The sequence below is a fragment of the Haliotis rufescens genome, unplaced genomic scaffold, assembly GCF_023055435.1.
Source record: "Haliotis rufescens isolate VD_foot unplaced genomic scaffold, xgHalRufe1.0.p SCAF_9, whole genome shotgun sequence".
NCBI lineage: Eukaryota > Metazoa > Mollusca > Gastropoda > Lepetellida > Haliotidae > Haliotis > Haliotis rufescens.
The window spans coordinates 35,679,473-35,701,178 of NW_025964383.1; the positions used below are offsets into that span (position 1 = coordinate 35,679,473).

The 21,706-nt window shown below is 43.6% G+C and overlaps 1 protein-coding gene across 1 annotated transcript in view; it reads left to right on the forward strand.

Annotated features, from left to right (window-relative positions):
- The window catches only part of LOC124147817 (propionyl-CoA carboxylase beta chain, mitochondrial-like), a 90,265-nt gene extending 68,938 nt beyond the window's left edge, over positions 1–21,327 (forward strand). The window contains exons 9-16 of the mRNA XM_046518603.2: positions 904–1,024; positions 2,560–2,641; positions 3,693–3,816; positions 6,696–6,803; positions 8,640–8,740; positions 10,253–10,351; positions 10,895–10,994; positions 19,796–21,327. Of these exons, the coding sequence (XP_046374559.1) occupies positions 904–1,024; positions 2,560–2,641; positions 3,693–3,816; positions 6,696–6,803; positions 8,640–8,740; positions 10,253–10,351; positions 10,895–10,994; positions 19,796–19,917 (857 nt within the window). The 3' untranslated portion in view covers positions 19,918–21,327. The remainder of the gene's footprint in view (positions 1–903; positions 1,025–2,559; positions 2,642–3,692; positions 3,817–6,695; positions 6,804–8,639; positions 8,741–10,252; positions 10,352–10,894; positions 10,995–19,795) is intronic.
- The last annotated feature ends 379 nt before the right edge of the window (positions 21,328–21,706 follow it).

Genomic DNA, 21,706 nt, shown 5'->3' on the forward strand with positions numbered 1-21,706 from the left:
TGCTTTTATTAGCCCATCTCGGGTAGGTCGATATCACAGATACTGCTTAGACCAGCCCATCTTGGGTAGGTTGATATCACAGATACTGCATAAACTAGCCCATTTCGGGTAGGTTGATATCACAGATACTGCATAGACCAGCCCATCTTGGTTAAGTTGATGTCACAGATACTGCATAAACTAGCCCATCTCGGGTAGGTTGATATCACAGATACTGCATAGACCAGCCCATCTCGGGAAGGTTGATGTCACAGATACTGCACAGACCAGCCCATCTCGGGTAGGTTGATGTCACAGATACTGCATTAACTAGCCCATCACGGGTAGGTTGATATCACAGATACTGCATAGACCAGCCCATCTCGGGAAGGTTGATATCACAGATACTGCATAGACCAGCCCATCTCGGGTACGTCGATATCATAGATACTGCTTGGACTGGACCATCATAGTAAGGTCAGTATGACACCTGCTGCTTTGACTAGTCCATCTCAGGTTGATTGATATAACAGATCCTTCACAGACTGTTCTACAGTAGTGTTAAGCCCAACTCACTCACTCACTCAGCCTCTTTCTAGTCCTAACATCACATGGGTACAGTGTGAAGCCCATATCTGGTGTTCCTGCTGGAATATTGCTGGAATATTGCTTGAAGCACCATAAACATACCTCCCTCACTCAGCCTATTGCCAGTCCTGATGGCCTTTCATTGCTCCGGGGGTGTGTGGTCGGGTAGCCTAGTGGTTAAAGCGTTTACTCGTCACGCCGAAGACCCGGGTTCGATTCCCGACATGCGTACAATGTGTGAAGCCCATTTCTGGTGTCCCCCACCGGGATATTGCTGGAATATTGCTAAAAGCGTCGTAAAACCATACTCACTCACTCACTCACTCATGGCTCCAGGTGTCGCCCACAAAGCATTTGAGAACGATGTTGACGCCCTCCTACAGCTGCGGGACTTCTACAACTACCTCCCACTCAGCAACAAGGACGACGCCCCTGTCAGACAGTGTGATGACCCATGGTCAGTGGTTTTATGTAGGTGGTCACTCTAGGCTGCCGGAACAGTGTATCATAGTGTTATCATGATAAGAAAATCTGATAAATGTCTCACTGTCCTCAGACAAAGAAAGAAACAAACTGGATTTTTTTTAAAAATACCATTGTTTTCAAAATGATGTAATGCCATCAGTAAAAACCAATGTCAAGTTTGAAGATTTATGTGGATATATTTTTAAACAGAAACTGAATGCAGTCTAAGATCACAGGGATGTTTTCCTATATGCAGTTTTATCTCACCTTGTCATAGCCTCTACAGATGCTATTAGTTATGGCGTCTTTAGTTGCCGTATACGGTGTCATATTTGGTTAGCAGTTAGCAGTTAGCCTCGCCCAATATTTTCTTGCTAACCTAATATGACACCATATACAGCAACTAAAGACACCATAGCAAATTTTATTATGCTGAAAAGTTTACGCTATGCACTAGGTATCCATATCGTACTACTCGTGTAAGCTATGTATGCCGTTAAGGGTCAAAGGGAGACTACACTTCAAACCTTCGAGGCCAAACCTTGTCATCAATAAAGTCACAAACGTGATTTAAACAAGATTAATTTCCCTGCACATCACAATGAATGATATAAAAACACAAAACAGTGTCGAAAAAAAAATTACAGCACCAGAATTTTCTTGTGAAATATGTGAAGTGGGTGTTGGAAAATTCAAGGTCAGTAACAACCATCTTGGATTTTTACTGTCGGCATACGGGCTCATGTGGGGTCAGTAGTTCTGCTCTCTGATTGGTTAGACCAATCTCACTTTGAGGCACAATAAATACGCATATTGTAACTGTCCAATGTCAACCCCCCCATCTCTCCACCCCACCCCCACCCATATATATATACACCATGTAATAAGCGCCCAGGGTGCCTTCAAAATTAGAAATAGGGGGCTCTTATTAGAATATATTTTTGTGAGAAAATGTTTTCTTTGGTTTTTTTTATGCTGACAGCCTGAAATGATACAAAAGACCATGATAGATATATTTTCCACAATTTACTTGCCCATAATTAAGGCTGCATATAACACACAAGTGCATATTTTACACGAATAAATAAGTCTTGTGTACATTGATCCATCGGAAGGGTGCTAAATGGGATTGTTCATCAGCCAATATATTAGCAAATATCACTGTGGGCCCTTATTAGAGCGGGGTGCTTATTATGTTGAATATGGTGTATATGTATATATTGTATACTAGTAATTGTTACAAGTAAAGTAATTGTCAAGTGTCAACATGGTCACGAATAAAGTATAGGATGTATATTGGAAACAGATTAATTCCAGTCCATGGTCACTGGAATGTTTGACATCAGCCACATAGTATTGCCACGTGACATCTATATTGTTCATGTTTTGAGTAAGTGAGTTAAAATTTAACGTCGCATCAGCATTATTTCAGCCATATAGCGACAAGACCAAGTGAAGTTCATGTTTTGAAAGTAAAAGACATGTCCATGTGCTGTTTCATGTGTGTTGAGAATTTCTCTCCTTCAGGGACAGGTTGGTGCCTGGTCTCGACACAGTTGTCCCCCTTGAATCCACAGCCGCCTACGACATCAAGGATGTCATACTTGGGGTAAGATACAGATTGTTGTGTGCCTGAGTTTATGTTACTTCTGTGCTACTTATAGCAACAATCATGAAGAAACAAAGTACAGCTGCCTGAAGTTTTAAACCCCCTTGGGTAAGAATAGGTGCCAGTAGGTATGTTGTAATTTTGAGATATCCAGGCGTTCGAGATAGACATTCATGTCAACCATGTTGACCTTGAGTTGTGTCCCCTTGGATTCCTTTATTGTTACCAGGAAGTGCTGCCAAGGTTTGGGTTATATCTTCTGACATTGTTTTGTTTGTCAATAAAGGTTATACAGGTACTACATATACATGTAGAAGGGCTTACCGCTTTGTGAAATATCTATTTGCGCTTCTCAAAACTGTTAATTTTTGCAAAGGCTGACTCAGAGATAATGGTACTTTACTATAGTAAAGTCAAAGCTGGGTTGGAGTCCAAAGTTCGAGATAGTGTTATGTATATTTATCTCAAATTGGAGATAAGCGGTCAAATTTGATATATTTATGTAGTGAGGTGGTCAGGAAACGGAGAGTGAGTGAGTGAGTTGAGTTGAACGCCGCTTTCAACAATATTCCAGTTATATCACAGCATGTCAGCTTAATGTGGGAGGAATGCCCAAAGTGATGCAGGTCTCAGACGTTTACCACTTCGGCGAAACCCACGAGCACGGGTATAGTGCTGACAGACCTTGTGACATAATCAAGCCATGATTATAGGTTTCTGGTGCACCCAAGGGATGCAACTCTGCACAGCAAATTTCACATCTTAGATAACTTGGCCAAGTGGTACTAGAGAATAGGTTTCAAAGGGAGATACATAGGGAGATATCGTTAGCTCGAGATAACAGATCTCGATTTAATAGGGTCCGACTAATGTATATGCTGGCTGCTATAACATTCACAAACTAAAAATTAATGACGTCTCAACAGTCAGCGCACTGTTGAAATGATGCAACTAGTAGGAAAGATCGATTTGGTCATTAACATGTGATCACATTTCATCAGAGTCGTTAACAGCAAGAATGTTCATATGGTCAACCCTTTCATGTTTACAGGTCGTGGATGAACAGGACTTTTTTGAGATAATGACGAATTATGCCAAGAACATCGTTATTGGGTTCGCCAGGATGAACGGACGCACGGTGGGCCTGGTTGGGAATCAGCCAAAAGTAGCAGCTGGTAACTGATCCTGTCTCACTAAGATCTATTGCTGGTATCTGATCCTGTCTCACTAAGATTTATTACTGGGAACTGATCCTGTCTCACTAAGATTTATTACTGGGAACTGATCCTGTCTCACTAAGATCTATTACTGGTAACTGATCCTGTCTCACTAAGATCTATTACTGGTAACTGATCCTGTCTCACTAAGATCTATTACTGGTAACTGATCCTGTCTCACTAAGATCTATTACTGGTAACTGATCCTGTCTCACTAAGATCTAGTGCTGGTAACTGATCCTGTCTCACTAAGATCTATAACTGATCCTGTCTCACTAAGATCTATTGCTGGTAACTGATCCTGTCTCACTAAGATCTAGTGCTGGTAACTGATCCTGTCTCACTAAGATCTATAACTGATCCTGTCTCACTAAGATCTATTGCTGGTAACTGATCCTGTCTCACTAAGATCTAGTGCTGGTAACTGATCCTGTCTCACTAAGATCTATAACTGATCCTGTCTCACTAAGATCTATTGCTGGTAACTGATCCTGTCTCACTAAGATCTATTGCTGGTAACTGATCCTGTCTCACTCAGATCCATTGCTGGTAACTGATCCTGTCTCACTAAGATCTATTGCTGGTAACTGATCCTGTCTCACTAAGATCTATTGCTGGTAACTGATCCTGTCTCACTCAGATCCATTGCTGGTAACTGATCTTGTCTCACTAAGATCTATTACTGGTAACTGATCCTGTCTCACTAAGATCTATTGCTGGTATCTGATCCTGTCTCACTAAGATTTAGTGCTGGTAACTGATCCTGTCTAACTAAGATCTAGTGCTGGTAACTGATCCTGTCTCACTAAGATCTATTGCTGGTAACTGATCCTGTCTAACTCAGATCCATTGTTGGTAACTGATCCTGTCTCACTAAGATCTGTTGCTGGTATCTGATCCTGTCTCACTAAGATCTATTACTCTGTGTGAAGATCTGAGGACACCTTGTGTGATGTCATGTCATGTCGTGTCATGTCATTTCTGGTCGTGCCAAGCAAAGCAACCTTAAGTGAACAAAGATTGGTTCTTGATCCAATTAGATGTAAGCTTTCTGAAATGTTTTGGCTTCATTTCTTTACCATCTCCAAATCTTTGAAAAATGAAATCCCACACAGAATACAATTATTTGCTTGATTGCACTCGTATTGGGTGTAGATGCCATGGCTCTTAGGAATGACAATATAATGGAGCAGCTTTATTTATCCACATTCTGAACTTGTAGTTTTCCTTCGTTTTCGACGTGCAGAAATCAGATATGCTGGTCTGACTACTTCACTCACTTGTACCGAGGATTTAGAAACCTCAACACTGATTGGCTGATTAGAAAGTTTACCTCCTGCGGAGGTGTCCTCAGATCTTCATGTAGACATTGTTGTAGGTGATGCTGTCATTGTTGGCTCTGATAAGGTACCTGACCAGAGTATGAGTCTTGACCAGACAATCCAGTGATTGATATCATGAGCATCAGTACATGCAACTGGGATACGATGACATGCATCAACCAAGTCAACTAGCCTGACAAACGGGATCAGGTTGTCAGGCTCGCTGACTTGGTTGATAAATGTTATCCTATCCGAATTTCAAGGATCAATGCTAATGCTATCAATCACTGGATTGTCTGCGGCGTCAAACAACAAACAAACAAACATCATTTGACCAGGTTGTGCCAAACAGCTAATCACACCATCTGATACCATATGTCAGAAACTGCTCTTCAGTAAAACTTGTACTGTCTCTAATCATATCCAGAACTGACTATTGTAACAGTCTCCTTGTGAGTGTAACCATGGTGCTGATCAACAGACTTCAGGCGTCATGAATACAGCTGCTCAGGTTATATTCACATCTTCAGTGTAATCATCATTCGTGACCAACTCGTGTTATTCCGGGACAAGCCGAATAGCGACTCGTGCCCCTCTCATGGCCATTTTTGTGAATGGGTCCCGTCTTAGCGCAAACGGGGATACCTAAAACAATTGTCAACTTGTTGCGTAATGGTTCACATATTATTTCCCCATGTATTTTATATATTTCAGATGCAATTTAAAACACATTGGGACGTGCAGTATGATTGAACACATTTAACTGTTTCTTGGGTATATGTTTAGATGCAAGACATATGTAGAATCAAAAATTATTTCTGAGGGATTCTTTGACGAAGAACTTAACATCATACGCGCATTCTGATTGGTTTGTCGTATTTTCGCACATAATATTCAGAGCATATTATTATTATCATATATTATTATGTTAAAAAATCTGATTTTCACAAGATTGGTAAATGACTGAGATGTCTGTCCAGTGACAGGTCAAATTTGTATATCAATAATACTCAAATACCCATTGCTTGCAATAAACATCATCATTGAGTTTTGACCATGTGGTTACAATATGGGTGAGGGTCTGCAGTCTGGTAAGTGCAAGCTGATATATTTATCAGTGTGTGCATCATGAACAAGGTCAATAGTGTTTTAGATACAGCATCTGTACCTTTTTATTTTTACTTTTCTAGTGGACCCGTGAAGATCTGGGGTGGAATAGGTCTTCAGCAACCCATGCTTGCTGCAAAAGGCAACTATGCTTGTCATAAGAGGCGACTAACGGAATCAGTGGGTCACGCTCGCTGACTTGGTTGATGCATGTCATCATATCCCAATTGATGCTCATAATGACAATCACTGGATCATCTGGTCCAGACTCGATTATTTACAGACCCCCATCATATAACTGGAATATTTAGAGTGCAGCATTAAACATCAAACAAACAAACAAACAAAAACAACAAACAAACAAAGCTGCAGATCATGACCTGATTCAAATCTTTCTGTTCCCGCCAGGTTGTCTGGACATCAATGCATCAGTGAAGGGAGCCAGGTTTGTGAGGTTCTGTGATGCCTTTAATATCCCAATCATCACCTTCGTCGACGTCCCAGGATTCCTGCCAGGTAAGGTGATGATGGAGGAGGATGCTTCACTGGCATGCTCACGAATGGCTAGGTAGTTTCAAAATAAACAGTTTTCCATCCACATTACAAATTTGTTGGCCTCATCACGATGTAACATTTACATTCAAGGGAGGCCCCTCTGCATATTCTACACAATGTGGGCACAAATAGGCCTATCTTTAGAACAGGATTCACCCTTAGTCCTAGCTACTACTACTACTACTACTACTACTACTACTACTACTACTACTAAGGCCATATATAGTGTGATCCACACCACACAGAGGAATGCTCAAAGCACTACTTTATTATTACCCTGGTCAGTCGATCAGCGTACACTCGATCTTCATTTCTCAGATCCCTACGCTGCCTGTGAGCGTAAAATTCACATTACCATCTTATCCTACCGGGTACCCATTACCACTGCCACTGCCACCACCGCTACTACTACCACTTTGTCGCTGACTTGGTTGATGCATGTCATCGTATCCGAATTGCATGGATTGATGCTCATGATGTCAATCACTGGATTGTCTGGTCCAGACCCGATTATTTACAGACCGCTGTCATACAGCTGGAATTTTGCTGAGTGCAGCATCAAACAAACAAACAACAAGACCTCTGCATGATGATCTGAAGACACCTACATAGGAGGTCACAATTTCTCTCCTCAGCCAGACCGTCTCCGTGGTCTAGTGGTAGAGGGTCTGCCCGGAGAGAGGAAGGTCCGGGGTTCGATCACGGGCGGCATCATACCAAAAGAGGTTAAAAGATGGTACTTCTTGTCTAACTCGGCATTAAGGGGCTAAAACAAGGACTGGTCGGCTCGGAGTCAGTAAACAGTGTCTGAGTGGGATATTCATGTTACACTGCGGCATGGTATCTCAGTGAGCTAGCACTATAAATCGGCATCAGTCCGGACTAGTACAAGCAGCCACACAAACACACTCACGTACATACACGTCGCTATATAAGTGCAATAATCTTGGACGCGACGTTAAACCCCACTTCATCTCATCTCATCTCATCTCTCCTCAGCCAGTGAGCGGGGTGGTGTGTGTGTGGGGGGGTGATTGTACCAGTTCGGACTGATGCCGATTTTATAGTGCTAGCCCACTGAAATACCATGCCGCAGTTCAACATGAATACCCCACTCAGACACAGTATACTGACTTCGAGCCAACCAGTCCTTGTTTTAGCCCCTTAATGCCGAGCTCCAGGCAGGATAACAACAAGTACCATCCTTTAATGTCTTTGTGTATGACGTGGCCGGGGATTGAACCCTGGACCTTCCCCTCCCTGGGCGGACGCTCTACCACTAGACCCTGGAGTTGGTCCACCCTTCCCTAAGACTGCTTAGTGAAAGTTGGCACAGGGTTTACCTCACATGACCTCCTGTGGAGGTATCCTCGGTTCCACCCGTGAAGATCCGGGGTAGAATAGGTCTTCAGCAACCCATGCTTACCGTAAAAGGTGACTATGCTAGTTGTAAGAGGCGACTAACGTGATCAGGTGGTCAGGCTCGCTGACTTGGTTGATGCAGGGTCATGATATTAATCACTGGATTGTCTGGTCCAGACTCGATTATTTACAGACCGCCGTCATATAGCTGGAATATTTCTGAGTGCGGCGTTAAACAACAAACCAACCAACCAACCAATCTTCATGCAGAATGGCATCATGATATAGTAATGTTATTGATCGCTCAGAAATATCTTTATTTCCATGACTTCATGACATATAACTTGAAGAAAATATGTCTCAGAAGCTGTATGCTTAAATGTTTGTGATGGAGTTTCATCATCTGTTGTCAGTTGTCATGTTTTGCTTCTACAGGTACGAGTCAAGAGTATGGAGGAATTATCCGCCATGGAGCTAAGCTGTTGTATGCATACGCAGAAGCTACAGTGCCCAAGATCACAGTTATTACCAGAAAGGTGGGGACACTGTATTGACTCAGATAGCATTTCCGGGCATCAAATACTCATATGGTAACATATGGGGTCATGGTCACCCAGTCATCTAGAACAGCGCAATTTGCTATGCAGAGTTGTGTCCTTTGGGCATCCCAGAAATCAATGACCATGGCTTCAAATCCTGGGTTACCTATGAACACATAAGATGACACGCCTTGATTTAAATAAACTCAAGGTGAGGTGAGGTGAAATGGGGTTTAACATCGCGTCCAAGATTATTACACTTACATAGCGACATGCATGCATGTGTTTGTGTGTGGCTGCTTGTACTAGTCCGGACTGATGCCGATTCATAGTGCTAGCTCCACAACAAGTACCATCCATGCTGCAGTATAACATGAATACCCCACTCAGACACAGTATACTAACTCGGAGCCAACCAGTCTTTGTCAAGACAAGACAAGACAAGAGCCCCTTAATGCTGAGCTCCAGGTAGGGTAACAACAAGTACCATCTTTTAAAGTCTTTTGGTATGACGTGGCTGGATCAAACCCCGGACCTTCCGCTCTCCGGGCAGACTCTCGAGTACGAAGGAGTCCTTACCCTAGTGTTGTTGTTGTAGGCATATGGAGTGCGAAGGAGTCCTAACCCTAGTGTTGTTGTTGTAGGCATATGGAGTACGAAGGAGTCCTTACCCTAGTGTTGTTGTTGTAGGCATATGGAGTACGAAGGAGTCCTTACCCTAGTGTTGTTGTTGTAGGCATATGGAGTACGAAGGAGTCCTTACCCTAGTGTTGTTGTTGTAGGCATATGGAGTACGAAGGAGTCCTTACCCTAGTGTTGTTGTTGTAGGCATATGGAGTACGAAGGAGTCCTTACCTTAGTGTTGTTGTTGTAGGCATATGGAGTACGAAGGAGTCCTTACCCTAGTGTTGTTGTTGTAGGCATATGGAGTACGAAGGAGTCCTTACCCTAGTGTTGTTGTTGTAGGCATATGGAGTACGAAGGAGTCCTTACCCTAGTGTTGTTGTAGGCATATGGAGTACGAAGGAGTCCTTACCCTAGTGTTGTTGTTGTAGGCATATGGAGTACGAAGGAGTCCTTACCCTAGTGTTGTTGTAGGCATATGGAGTACGAAGGAGTCCTTACCCTAGTGTTGTTGTTGTAGGCATATGGAGTAAGAAGGAGTCCTTACCCTAGTGTTGTTGTTGTAGGCATATGGAGTAAGAAGGAGTCCTTACCCTAGTGTTGTTGTTGTAGGCATATGGAGTACGAAGGAGTCCTAACCCTAGTGTTGTTGTTGTAGGCATATGGAGTACGAAGGAGTCCTTACCCTAGTGTTGTTGTTGTAGGCATATGGAGTACGAAGGAGTCCTTACCCTAGTGTTGTTGTTGTAGGCATATGGAGTACGAAGGAGTCCTTACCCTAGTGTTGTTGTTGTAGGCATATGGAGTATGAAGGAGTCCTTACCCTAGTGTTGTTGTAGGCATATGGAGTACGAAGGAGTCCTTACCCTAGTGTTGTTGTTGTAGGCATATGGCGGTGCCTATGATGTGATGAGCTCCAAACATCTCCGTGGCGACACCAACTACTGCTGGCCCACTGCTGAGGTTGCTGTCATGGGAGCGAAGGTGAAATACTGTTTACTGAATTATGAGCTACATGGAATTATCTCTTTGAAGAGTATTTTTTGAAAGATTCTGTTTCCCATTACTTAAACTTTTCTCACTGTATTGACTTTTGTCACTGTATTGACTGACTGTGCTACCTAACTTAACAAACACGTATCAAAAATACATGATAATGTAGATTGTATCGATACATGCTATTACAAGGCAACAATGCCCCAACTCTATGTCATCTTGCCGGCGGCGCTGTAATTAACCTGTGTAATCACCAGATGTCAATTAGCGCTGAACACATGTCAAAATTATAGTCCATAAGGCTGGAAAAAAACCCATTGGTTCTCAGGCAATAGGTAACCTAAATAATCAATTTGAACTGAAACATATTAAAATTCATCAACATTCTGCAAAAGGTGCCATGCAAAGTCAGTAAGTGGAGATCAGAATGGAATTTGTTTATTCAAACAAGTAGGTGAGGCACTATTGTCAGAACTATTTGGCAGTTAACAGTGATACTTCACTAGTAGTGATGTCTGTATACCCCACCAGGGTGCCGTGTCCATCATCTTCCGAGGCAGCAACACCCAGGCAGACCAGGAGAAGGAATACATTGAAAAGTTTGCCAACCCCTTCCCTGCTGCTGATCGAGGTAACTAAAACTCTCCACAGATGTGACACAGAGATCCCCAGTCTTCAGACACTGGCAAACAGTCTTTATATGTCACCTGTGAAGATCCAGGTGACTAAAACCCTCCACAGATGTGACACAGAGATCCCCAGTCTTCAGACACTAGCAAACAGTCTTTATATGTCACCTGTGAAGATCCAGGTAACTAAAACTCTCCACAGATGTGACACAGAGATCCCCAGTCTTCAGACACTGGCAGTCTTTATATGTCACCTGTGAAGATCCAGGTAACTAAAACTCTCCACAGATGTGACACAGAGATCCCCAGTCGGCAGACACTAGCAAACAGTCTTTATATGTCACCTGTGAAGATCCAGGTAACTAAAACTCTCCACAGATGTGACACAGAGATCCCCAGTCTTCAGACACGGGCAAACAGTCTTTATATGTCACCTGTGAAGATCCAGGTAACTAAAACTCTCCACAGATGTGACACAGAGATCCCCAGTCTTCAGACACTGGCAGTCTTTATATGTCACCTGTGAAGATCCAGGTAACTAAAACTCTCCACAGATGTGACACAGAGATCCCCAGTCTTCAGACACTGGCAGTCTTTATATGTCACCTGTGAAGATCCAGGTAACTAAAACTCTCCACAGATGTGACACAGAGATCCCCAGTCTTCAGACACTGGCAGTCTTTATATGTCACCTGTGAAGATCCAGGTAACTAAAACTCTCCACAGATGTGACACAGAGATCCCCAGTCTTCAGACACTGGCAGTCTTTATATGTCACCTGTGAAGATCCAGGTAACTAAAACTCTCCACAGATGTGACACAGAGATCCCCAGTCTTCAGACACTAGCAAACAGTCTTTATATGTCACCTGTGAAGATCCAGGTAACTAAAACTCTCCACAGATGTGACACAGAGATCCCCAGTCTTCAGACACTAGCAAACAGTCTTTATATGTCACCTGTGAAGATCCAGGTAACTAAAACTCTCCACAGATGTGACACAGAGATCCCCAGTCTTCAGACACTGGCAAACAGTCTTTATATGTCACCTGTGAAGATCCAGGTAACTAAAACTCTCCACAGATGTGACACAGAGATCCCCAGTCTTCAGACACTGGCAAACAGTCTTTATATGTCACCTGTGAAGATCCAGGTAACTAAAACTCTCCACAGATGTGACACAGAGATCCCCAGTCTTCAGACACTGGCAAACAGTCTTTATATGTCACCTGTGAAGATCCAGGTAACTAAAACTCTCCACAGATGTGACACAGAGATCCCCAGTCTTCAGACACTGGCAGTCTTTATATGTCACCTGTGAAGATCCAGGTAACTAAAACTCTCCACAGATGTGACACAGAGATCCCCAGTCTTCAGACACTGGCAGTCTTTATATGTCACCTGTGAAGATCCAGGTAACTAAAACTCTCCACAGATGTGACACAGAGATCCCCAGTCTTCAGACACTGGCAGTCTTTATATGTCACCTGTGAAGATCCAGGTAACTAAAACTCTCCACAGATGTGACACAGAGATCCCCAGTCTTCAGACACGGGCAGTCTTTATATGTCACCTGTGAAGATCCAGGTAACTAAAACTCTCCACAGATGTGACACAGAGATCCCCAGTCTTCAGACACTGGCAGTCTTTATATGTCACCTGTGAAGATCCAGGTAACTAAAACTCTCCACAGATGTGACACAGAGATCCCCAGTCTTCAGACACTGGCAGTCTTTATATGTCACCTGTGAAGATCCAGGTAACTAAAACTCTCCACAGATGTGACACAGAGATCCCCAGTCTTCAGACACGGGCAGTCTTTATATGTCACCTGTGAAGATCCAGGTAACTAAAACTCTCCACAGATGTGACACAGAGATCCCCAGTCTTCAGACACGGGCAGTCTTTATATGTCACCTGTGAAGATCCAGGTAACTAAAACTCTCCACAGATGTGACACAGAGATCCCCAGTCTTCAGACACTGGCAGTCTTTATATGTCACCTGTGAAGATCCAGGTAACTAAAACTCTCCACAGATGTGACACAGAGATCCCCAGTCTTCAGACACTGGCAGTCTTTATATGTCACCTGTGAAGATCCAGGTAACTAAAACTCTCCAAAGATGTGACACGGAGATCCCCAGTCTTCAGACACGGGCAGTCTTTATATGTCACCTGTGAAGATCCAGGTAACTAAAACTCTCCACAGATGTGACACAGAGATCCCCAGTCTTCAGACACTGGCAGTCTTTATATGTCACCTGTGAAGATCCAGGTAACTAAAACTCTCCACAGATGTGACACAGAGATCCCCAGTCTTCAGACACTGGCAGTCTTTATATGTCACCTGTGAAGATCCAGGTAACTAAAACTCTCCACAGATGTGACACAGAGATCCCCAGTCTTCAGACACTGGCAAACAGTCTTTATATGTCACCTGTGAAGATCCAGGTAACTAAAACTCTCCACAGATGTGACACAGAGATCCCCAGTCTTGAGACACTGGCAGTCTTTATATGTCACCTGTGAAGATCCAGGTAACTAAAACTCTCCACAGATGTGACACAGAGATCCCCAGTCTTCAGACACGGGCAAACAGTCTTTATATGTCACCTGTGAAGATCCAGGTAACTAAAACTCTCCACAGATGTGACACAGAGATCCCCAGTCTTCAGACACTGGCAGTCTTTATATGTCACCTGTGAAGATCCAGGTAACTAAAACTCTCCACAGATGTGACACAGAGATCCCCAGTCTTCAGACACGGGCAGTCTTTATATGTCACCTGTGAAGATCCAGGTAACTAAAACTCTCCACAGATGTGACACAGAGATCCCCAGTCTTCAGACACTGGCAGTCTTTATATGTCACCTGTGAAGATCCAGGTAACTAAAACTCTCCACAGATGTGACACAGAGATCCCCAGTCTTGAGACACTGGCAGTCTTTATATGTCACCTGTGAAGATCCAGGTAACTAAAACTCTCCACAGATGTGACACGGAGATCCCCAGTCTTCAGACACGGGCAGTCTTTATATGTCACCTGTGAAGATCCAGGTAACTAAAACTCTCCACAGATGTGACACAGAGATCCCCAGTCTTCAGACACTGGCAGTCTTTATATGTCACCTGTGAAGATCCAGGTAACTAAAACTCTCCACAGATGTGACACAGAGATCCCCAGTCTTCAGACACTGGCAGTCTTTATATGTCACCTGTGAAGATCCAGGTAACTAAAACTCTCCACAGATGTGACACAGAGATCCCCAGTCTTCAGACACTGGCAAACAGTCTTTATATGTCACCTGTGAAGATCCAGGTAACTAAAACTCTCCACAGATGTGACACAGAGATCCCCAGTCTTGAGACACTGGCAGTCTTTATATGTAACCTGTGAAGATCCAGGTAACTAAAACTCTCCACAGATGTGACACAGAGATCCCCAGTCTTCAGACACGGGCAAACAGTCTTTATATGTCACCTGTGAAGATCCAGGTAACTAAAACTCTCCACAGATGTGACACAGAGATCCCCAGTCTTCAGACACTGGCAAACAGTCTTTATATGTCACCTGTGAAGATCCAGGTAACTAAAACTCTCCACAGATGTGACACAGAGATCCCCAGTCTTCAGACACTGGCAGTCTTTATATGTCACCTGTGAAGATCCAGGTAACTAAAACTCTCCACAGATGTGACACAGAGATCCCCAGTCTTCAGACACTGGCAAACAGTCTTTATATGTCACCTGTGAAGATCCAGGTAACTAAAACTCTCCACAGATGTGACACAGAGATCCCCAGTCTTCAGACACGGGCAAACAGTCTTTATATGTCACCTGTGAAGATCCAGGTAACTAAAACTCTCCACAGATGTGACACAGAGATCCCCTGTCTTCAGACACGGGCAAACAGTCTTTATATGTCACCTGTGAAGATCCAGGTAACTAAAACTCTCCACAGATGTGACACAGAGATCCCCAGTCTTCAGACACTGGCAGTCTTTATATGTCACCTGTGAAGATCCAGGTAACTAAAACTCTCCACAGATGTGACACAGAGATCCCCAGTCTTCAGACACGGGCAGTCTTTATATGTCACCTGTGAAGATCCAGGTAACTAAAACTCTCCACAGATGTGACACAGAGATCCCCAGTCTTCAGACACGGGCAGTCTTTATATGTCACCTGTGAAGATCCAGGTAACTAAAACTCTCCACAGATGTGACACAGAGATCCCCAGTCTTCAGACACTGGCAAACAGTGTTTATATGTCACCTGTGAAGATCCAGGTAACTAAAACTCTCCACAGATGTGACACAGAGATCCCCAGGCTTCAGACACGGGCAGTCTTTATATGTCACCTGTGAAGATCCAGGTAACTAAAACTCTCCACAGATGTGACACAGAGATCCCCAGTCTTCAGACACTGGCAAACAGTCTTTATATGTCACCTGTGAAGATCCAGGTAACTAAAACTCTCCACAGATGTGACACAGAGATCCCCAGTCTTCAGACACTGGCAGTCTTTATATGTCACCTGTGAAGATCCATGTAACTAAAACTCTCCACAGATGTGACACAGAGATCCCCAGTCTTCAGACACTGGCAAACAGTCTTTATATGTCACCTGTGAAGATCCAGGTAACTAAAACTCTCCACAGATGTGACACAGAGATCCCCAGTCTTCAGACACTAGCAAACAGTCTTTATATGTCACCTGTGAAGATCCAGGTAACTAAAACTCTCCACAGATGTGACACAGAGATCCCCAGTCTTGAGACACTGGCAGTCTTTATATGTCACCTGTGAAGATCCAGGTAACTAAAACTCTCCACAGATGTGACACAGAGATCCCCAGTCTTCAGACACGGGCAAACAGTCTTTATATGTCACCTGTGAAGATCCAGGTAACTAAAACTCTCCACAGATGTGACACAGAGATCCTCAGTCTTCAGACACTGGGAAACAGTCTTTATATGTCACCTGTGAAGATCCAGGTAACTAAAACTCTCCACAGATGTGACACAGAGATCCCCAGTCTTCAGACACTGGCAGTCTTTATATGTCACCTGTGAAGATCCCAGGTAACTAAAACTCTCCACAGATGTGACACAGAGATCCCCAGTCTTCAGACACTGGCAGTCTTTATATGTCACCTGTGAAGATCCAGGTAACTAAAACTCTCCACAGATGTGACACAGAGATCCCCAGTCGGCAGACACTGGCAGTCTTTATATGTCACCTGTGAAGATCCAGGTAACTAAAACTCTCCACAGATGTGACACAGAGATTCCCCAGTCTTCAGACACTGGCAGTCTTTATATGTCACCTGTGAAGATCCAGGTAACTAAAACTCTCCACAGATGTGACACAGAGATCCCCAGTCTTGAGACACTGACAGTCTTTATATGTCACCTGTGAAGATCCAGGTAACTAAAACTCTCCACAGATGTGACACAGAGATCCCCAGTCTTCAGACACTGGCAGTCTTTATATGTCACCTGTGAAGATCCAGGTAACTAAAACTCTCCACAGATGTGACACAGAGATCCCCAGTCTTCAGACACTGGCAGTCTTTATATGTCACCTGTGAAGATCCAGGTAACTAAAACTCTCCACAGATGTGACACAGAGATCCCCAGTCTTCAGACACTGGCAGTCTTTATATGTCACCTGTGAAGATCCAGGTAACTAAAACTCTCCACAGATGTGACACAGAGATCCCCAGTCTTCAGACACTGGCAGTCTTTATATGTCACCTGTGAAGATCCAGGTAACTAAAACTCTCCACAGATGTGACACAGAGATCCCCAGTCTTCAGACACTGGCAGTCTTTATATGTCACCTGTGAAGATCCATGTAACTAAAACTCTCCACAGATGTGACACAGAGATCCCCAGTCTTCAGACACGGGCAAACAGTCTTTATATGTCACCTGTGAAGATCCAGGTAACTAAAACTCTCCACAGATGTGACACAGAGATCCCCAGTCTTCAGACACTGGCAGTCTTTATATGTCACCTGTGAAGATCCGGGTTCGAATTGGTCTTCAGCAACCAGTGTCGACCAACTTAGCAGAGTAAACTGATAGCCTGAGGCCCAAACATTTTAGCTGAAGCAGGGAGACAAGCCCTTGCAATATAGATTACAAAACACAACCAGTCAACCAGAGGCTTTTACTGCTGTCAAACTGACCTCCCAGAGACTCTGTGGTGATAGATGAAGTGTACATTTATTGTGGGAATTATCAACTTGTAAAACATCTTTGCTACTCTGTGTCTTCCTTTGAAAGGCCTAGTCCTACCGTTTATATAGATGAAAGTTATGTTTATCACATTATTTGAATAATGCATTTATGACTTAATTAATTTTGCTAAAAAAAATTTAAGCTCACGCATTCATAACATCCAGATTGAGCACCAAGGAAGTGAAAAGTATGGCAATTTGGGCGGCAATTTTAAGATATAAATTTTTGTTGTTAAAGTAATCGGAAAATGATGATAAAAAGAATGTTAAGTACAATTTATCATGACATATTCCTGATAATAATGAGAAAATTCTGGGAAATATCTCTGTTATCGAAGCTTTGTATAAATAACACTTGTGAAGATTCGCTCGATGTGTGGTATCATTAGAAATCTCTGAACATCAATATCACTACAGTCAGCTCGGTAGGAGTATTTTCGTCATTGTAACATGCGATTTTATTGGATAGAAATTAGTTAGATAGAATTGGTCAAAATCAAGCACGTGACCTAAGGCAGCCAAGTAAAATTACAGCAATGCATGCCATCCTTCTGTATGCTATTTTTCAGATTTAGACGACCGTCTTTGGTTAAATCCTGTCAATTTTATCTTATCCAGACTCATACTTATCTCTCTCATTTCCGAATAGGTAGTGGAAACTTCCTGTGCTTTGGTCCTAGAGAACAGACAAAACAGCTCACCTAAACGCACTCCACACATGACTTTGTCTACCTACCATAGAGCTCACACTGGAGTGTCAGTGTATGGAGCATTGGACCTCGCCCAACCCCGGCAGAATGTGTTATTTCTGCACAGGATGCATTACATGTCAGATTTCGCCGCCTGTAAACAAACCCAATTATGCTGAAATTAGGTCACACTGCTCTAATATGAGCCGTGCAGTGCACTTTACAGATTGGGTTGCATGATAACTTAGATGTAATACTGTAACCAGACGATCACACCATGTTGCTAGACATGAATAGGATCGGATCACTGATTTTAGTAGACGGCTGAGGACGACACGCCCGAGTATTTTCACACTGATACACCACCCTTCATTGTCACTGCCGGTAAGACCCGTGAAGATCCGGGGTAGAATAGGTCTTCAGCAACCCATGCTTGCCGTAAAAGGCGACTATGCTTGTCGTAAAAGGCGACTAACGGGATCGGGTGGTCAGGCTCGCTGACTTGGTTGATGCATGTCATTGATCCCAATTGCGTGGATCGATGCTCATGATATTAATCACTGGATTGTCTGGTCCAGACTCGATTATTTACGGACCGCCGTCATCTAGCTGGAATATTGCTGAGTGTGGCGTTAAACAACAAAACAACCAATCATTTGGAAGAGAGCTGTCATTCTGAGAGCTTGCAGAGCGGCCGGTTTGGATCCCCAATCAGCCTCCAACCCTCATGAAGTGAGAGCTATGTCTCAATACTAGCACTTCTTGGCAACTGCTTGATACCATCAATCATGGAAGGCTGCTTTTGGTAATCCGATACAGTCTTCGCCAATCATTACCTCAGAGATTTCACTACAGAAGATGTAGCAGGCACTCATCAATTCAGACCATGTGTCATTGCGCAGCAACTCATGAAAACCTACCAGAAGATAGGCAAGATACACTCTCCCACAAATCACCCCGACTCATGGAAGTCACTCTGCTGGTCCATAATCAACGACTGAGAGTCCATGCTCCCCTGTTTTAGCGCACGAGTGATAACAATTGTGTTAAGATAATCAATCTTCTCTTAATACTTGAATCGTCTAAGGCAAGCAAGATCTTACAAATCTTCACAAACCTTCCAAATCCCACAAAATCTAAAACGATTTCTTTCAATATTTCTGCTCACAAAAAAGGAAAGCGGTGCCCCAGTAGAAGGATTAAGAAGAAAACATCACAGAAATCAACCAATGTTCCCATGGGGTTTACAGAACAGATGGGCGTTAGTCACACATACAGGTGGAACCCACCGCCTACTGTGAGATGCAAGCACAAGTATGAGTCAGGATTTATACTTATCCTGACCCCTACACATGAGTGCCCTCCGGCCTTCCCCTCTTTCCGCTGATGTGTTTTGGACCATTTAGAAGGAAAATAAAGAGATGAGTTACTGGGCTTGGCCACGTGGTCCCGGCGTGCATGTGCGGAGGGATTGTGGCTTTGGGTGAGCTGTTTTCTCTGTTCTCTGGGAACACAGCACAGGAAGTTTCCACTGCCTGTGGTCGGTATTCAGAGTTGTATGTAACCAAATAATTGTTGTGTACGATCAATCTGGGAAAAGAAACTCCCCACATAAACAATCAAACAAACTCCCCCTGCCGCCATGACCATAACACAAGATGTAAAGGAAAGCAACTGTGTGTTATATTGTTTTTAAGTGTCAGGATTTTTTGATTTTTTTGAAAATGGAAATTTAAACGCAACGTGCGGTAGACTTTGTGATGATGCGGGCAGTGCCTGAGAACCAAAACTATTATTTTTTTAGCCTATTAGGTAAACGAGGCAGAAGGTTTATGAGTGTGGTTGACTGTTGTTCTCTGCATGTTTCAGGCTATGTCGATGACATCATTGAGCCCAGGACTACCAGACAGCGCATCTGCCAGGACTTGGAGGTGTTGTCCAGCAAGAAGATGGAGAACCCCTGGAAGAAACATGCCAACATGCCGTTGTGAGGACGCTGCAGTGGGATTTAGCGTGTTCATAAACAGACATGATCCATGTGCAAATGTTGGTAGCTCGGCCGAAAATCATGAAAGTGCTATGTTGCATATTTATAAATTCAGATCTTATGATGTGTGTGCTTGTGTGGTTGATTATGTAAAGGTGGTGATATGCGTAGATCTGTATTTGTTTGTGGAAGTAATGTTACGTGGATATACTTTGTTTCTCTCCAATATACGATTTTTCTTGTTATGGGGGCTCTCCTCGCGCATTAAATTGACACGCAATGATACCACTGAATTGTAAAGGGGTGGTAGACACATTTCAGTCACTCATTCATTATTAAGTTGTTTTCTTCATGTGTAAATGGTAATAAGTACTTCTGACAGGGAACTCACAGTATTTACTATTTACATTATCATAGTTGTATAGCCAATGAGGGCACGGATTGCCAAGTCGTCTGAGATGCCTCAATTTGCTGTACAAAGTGTGTCACTAAGAATGCCAGGAACCTATTCGTCCTGATTAGGTTTGTCAGCACCATACTCGTGCCTGTGGGTTTTACCAAAGTGGTAAATGTCTGAGACCTGCATCACTTCGGGTTTCCTTCCACATCAAGGTGACGCAGTATAACTGGAATACTGTTAAAAGCAGCATTGAACCCAACTTCCTCCCTCCCTCACTTTATGGACAAACAAACGTAAGTGAAAACCAGATGACCAAAATAGATGCTGATTTCTTAAACTCACAATGGATGAGAATGCTGTTCTCTCCAAACATTGACCATTCACTTCTCATACTACCCACCAGACCCGTGGAGATCCGGGGTAGAATAGGTCTTCAGCAACCCATGCTTGCTGTAAAAGGAAAGACTGCTTGTCTTAAGAGGCGACTAACGTGATCGGGTGGTCAGGCTCGCTGACTTGATGCATGTCATCACATCCCAATTTCATGGATCGATGCTCATGGTATCAATCACTGGAATGTCTGGTCCAGACTCGATTATTTACAGACCGCCATCATATAGCTGGAACATTGCTGAGTGCGGTGTTAAACAACAAAAACAACCAAAACCCTCTCATACTACCCACAACTCAGTGGTCCAAGCTCAACCTCAGGTATTTTGTTATATGACTTCAATGTCCAGTGTGACATCCTACTCACTTGCAGGACGAACAGATCTACCTCCACAGGATGGAGGTTTTCAGATCATGCTACGTCTCCACAGCTCTTCTCAGCTCACATGTCAGCTCATTGTGCATCATGTGTTGTCAGGTTAGTGTGGCCTCCAGGGGGCCCAGTCCTCTAAGGCACCGCGATTCGCTGTGCAGAGCTGCTTCCCTTGTGCACGCCAGAAACCTAGGATTGTGGGTTTGAATCCCTGTTCGCCCCAATTATGTTTCTAGGTTTGTCAGCACCATGCCCGTGCTAGTGGGTTTCACTGAAGTGGTAACGTCTGTGTCCTGCATCACTTCGGGCTTTCCTCCCACATTAAGCTGACATGCCGCGATATAACTGGGATACTGTTAAAAGCGGCGTTAAACCCAACTCACTGACACTGGTGTGGCCTCCAGTTGTGTGTGTCATAACAACCTGCACTGTGTGTTGTGTTAGCTGTATGTTAGCTATGTTATGCAGGGGTAAACACTGTGGGTCATGTCCAGCTCATTTCGGACAAAGGGGCACGGGTGGCCCAGTCGTCTAAGGTGCTGCAATTCGCTGTGCAGAGTTGCGTCCCTTGGGCACACCAGAAACCTATGATCATGGGTTCGAATCCTGGTTCACCCCGATTATGTTTCT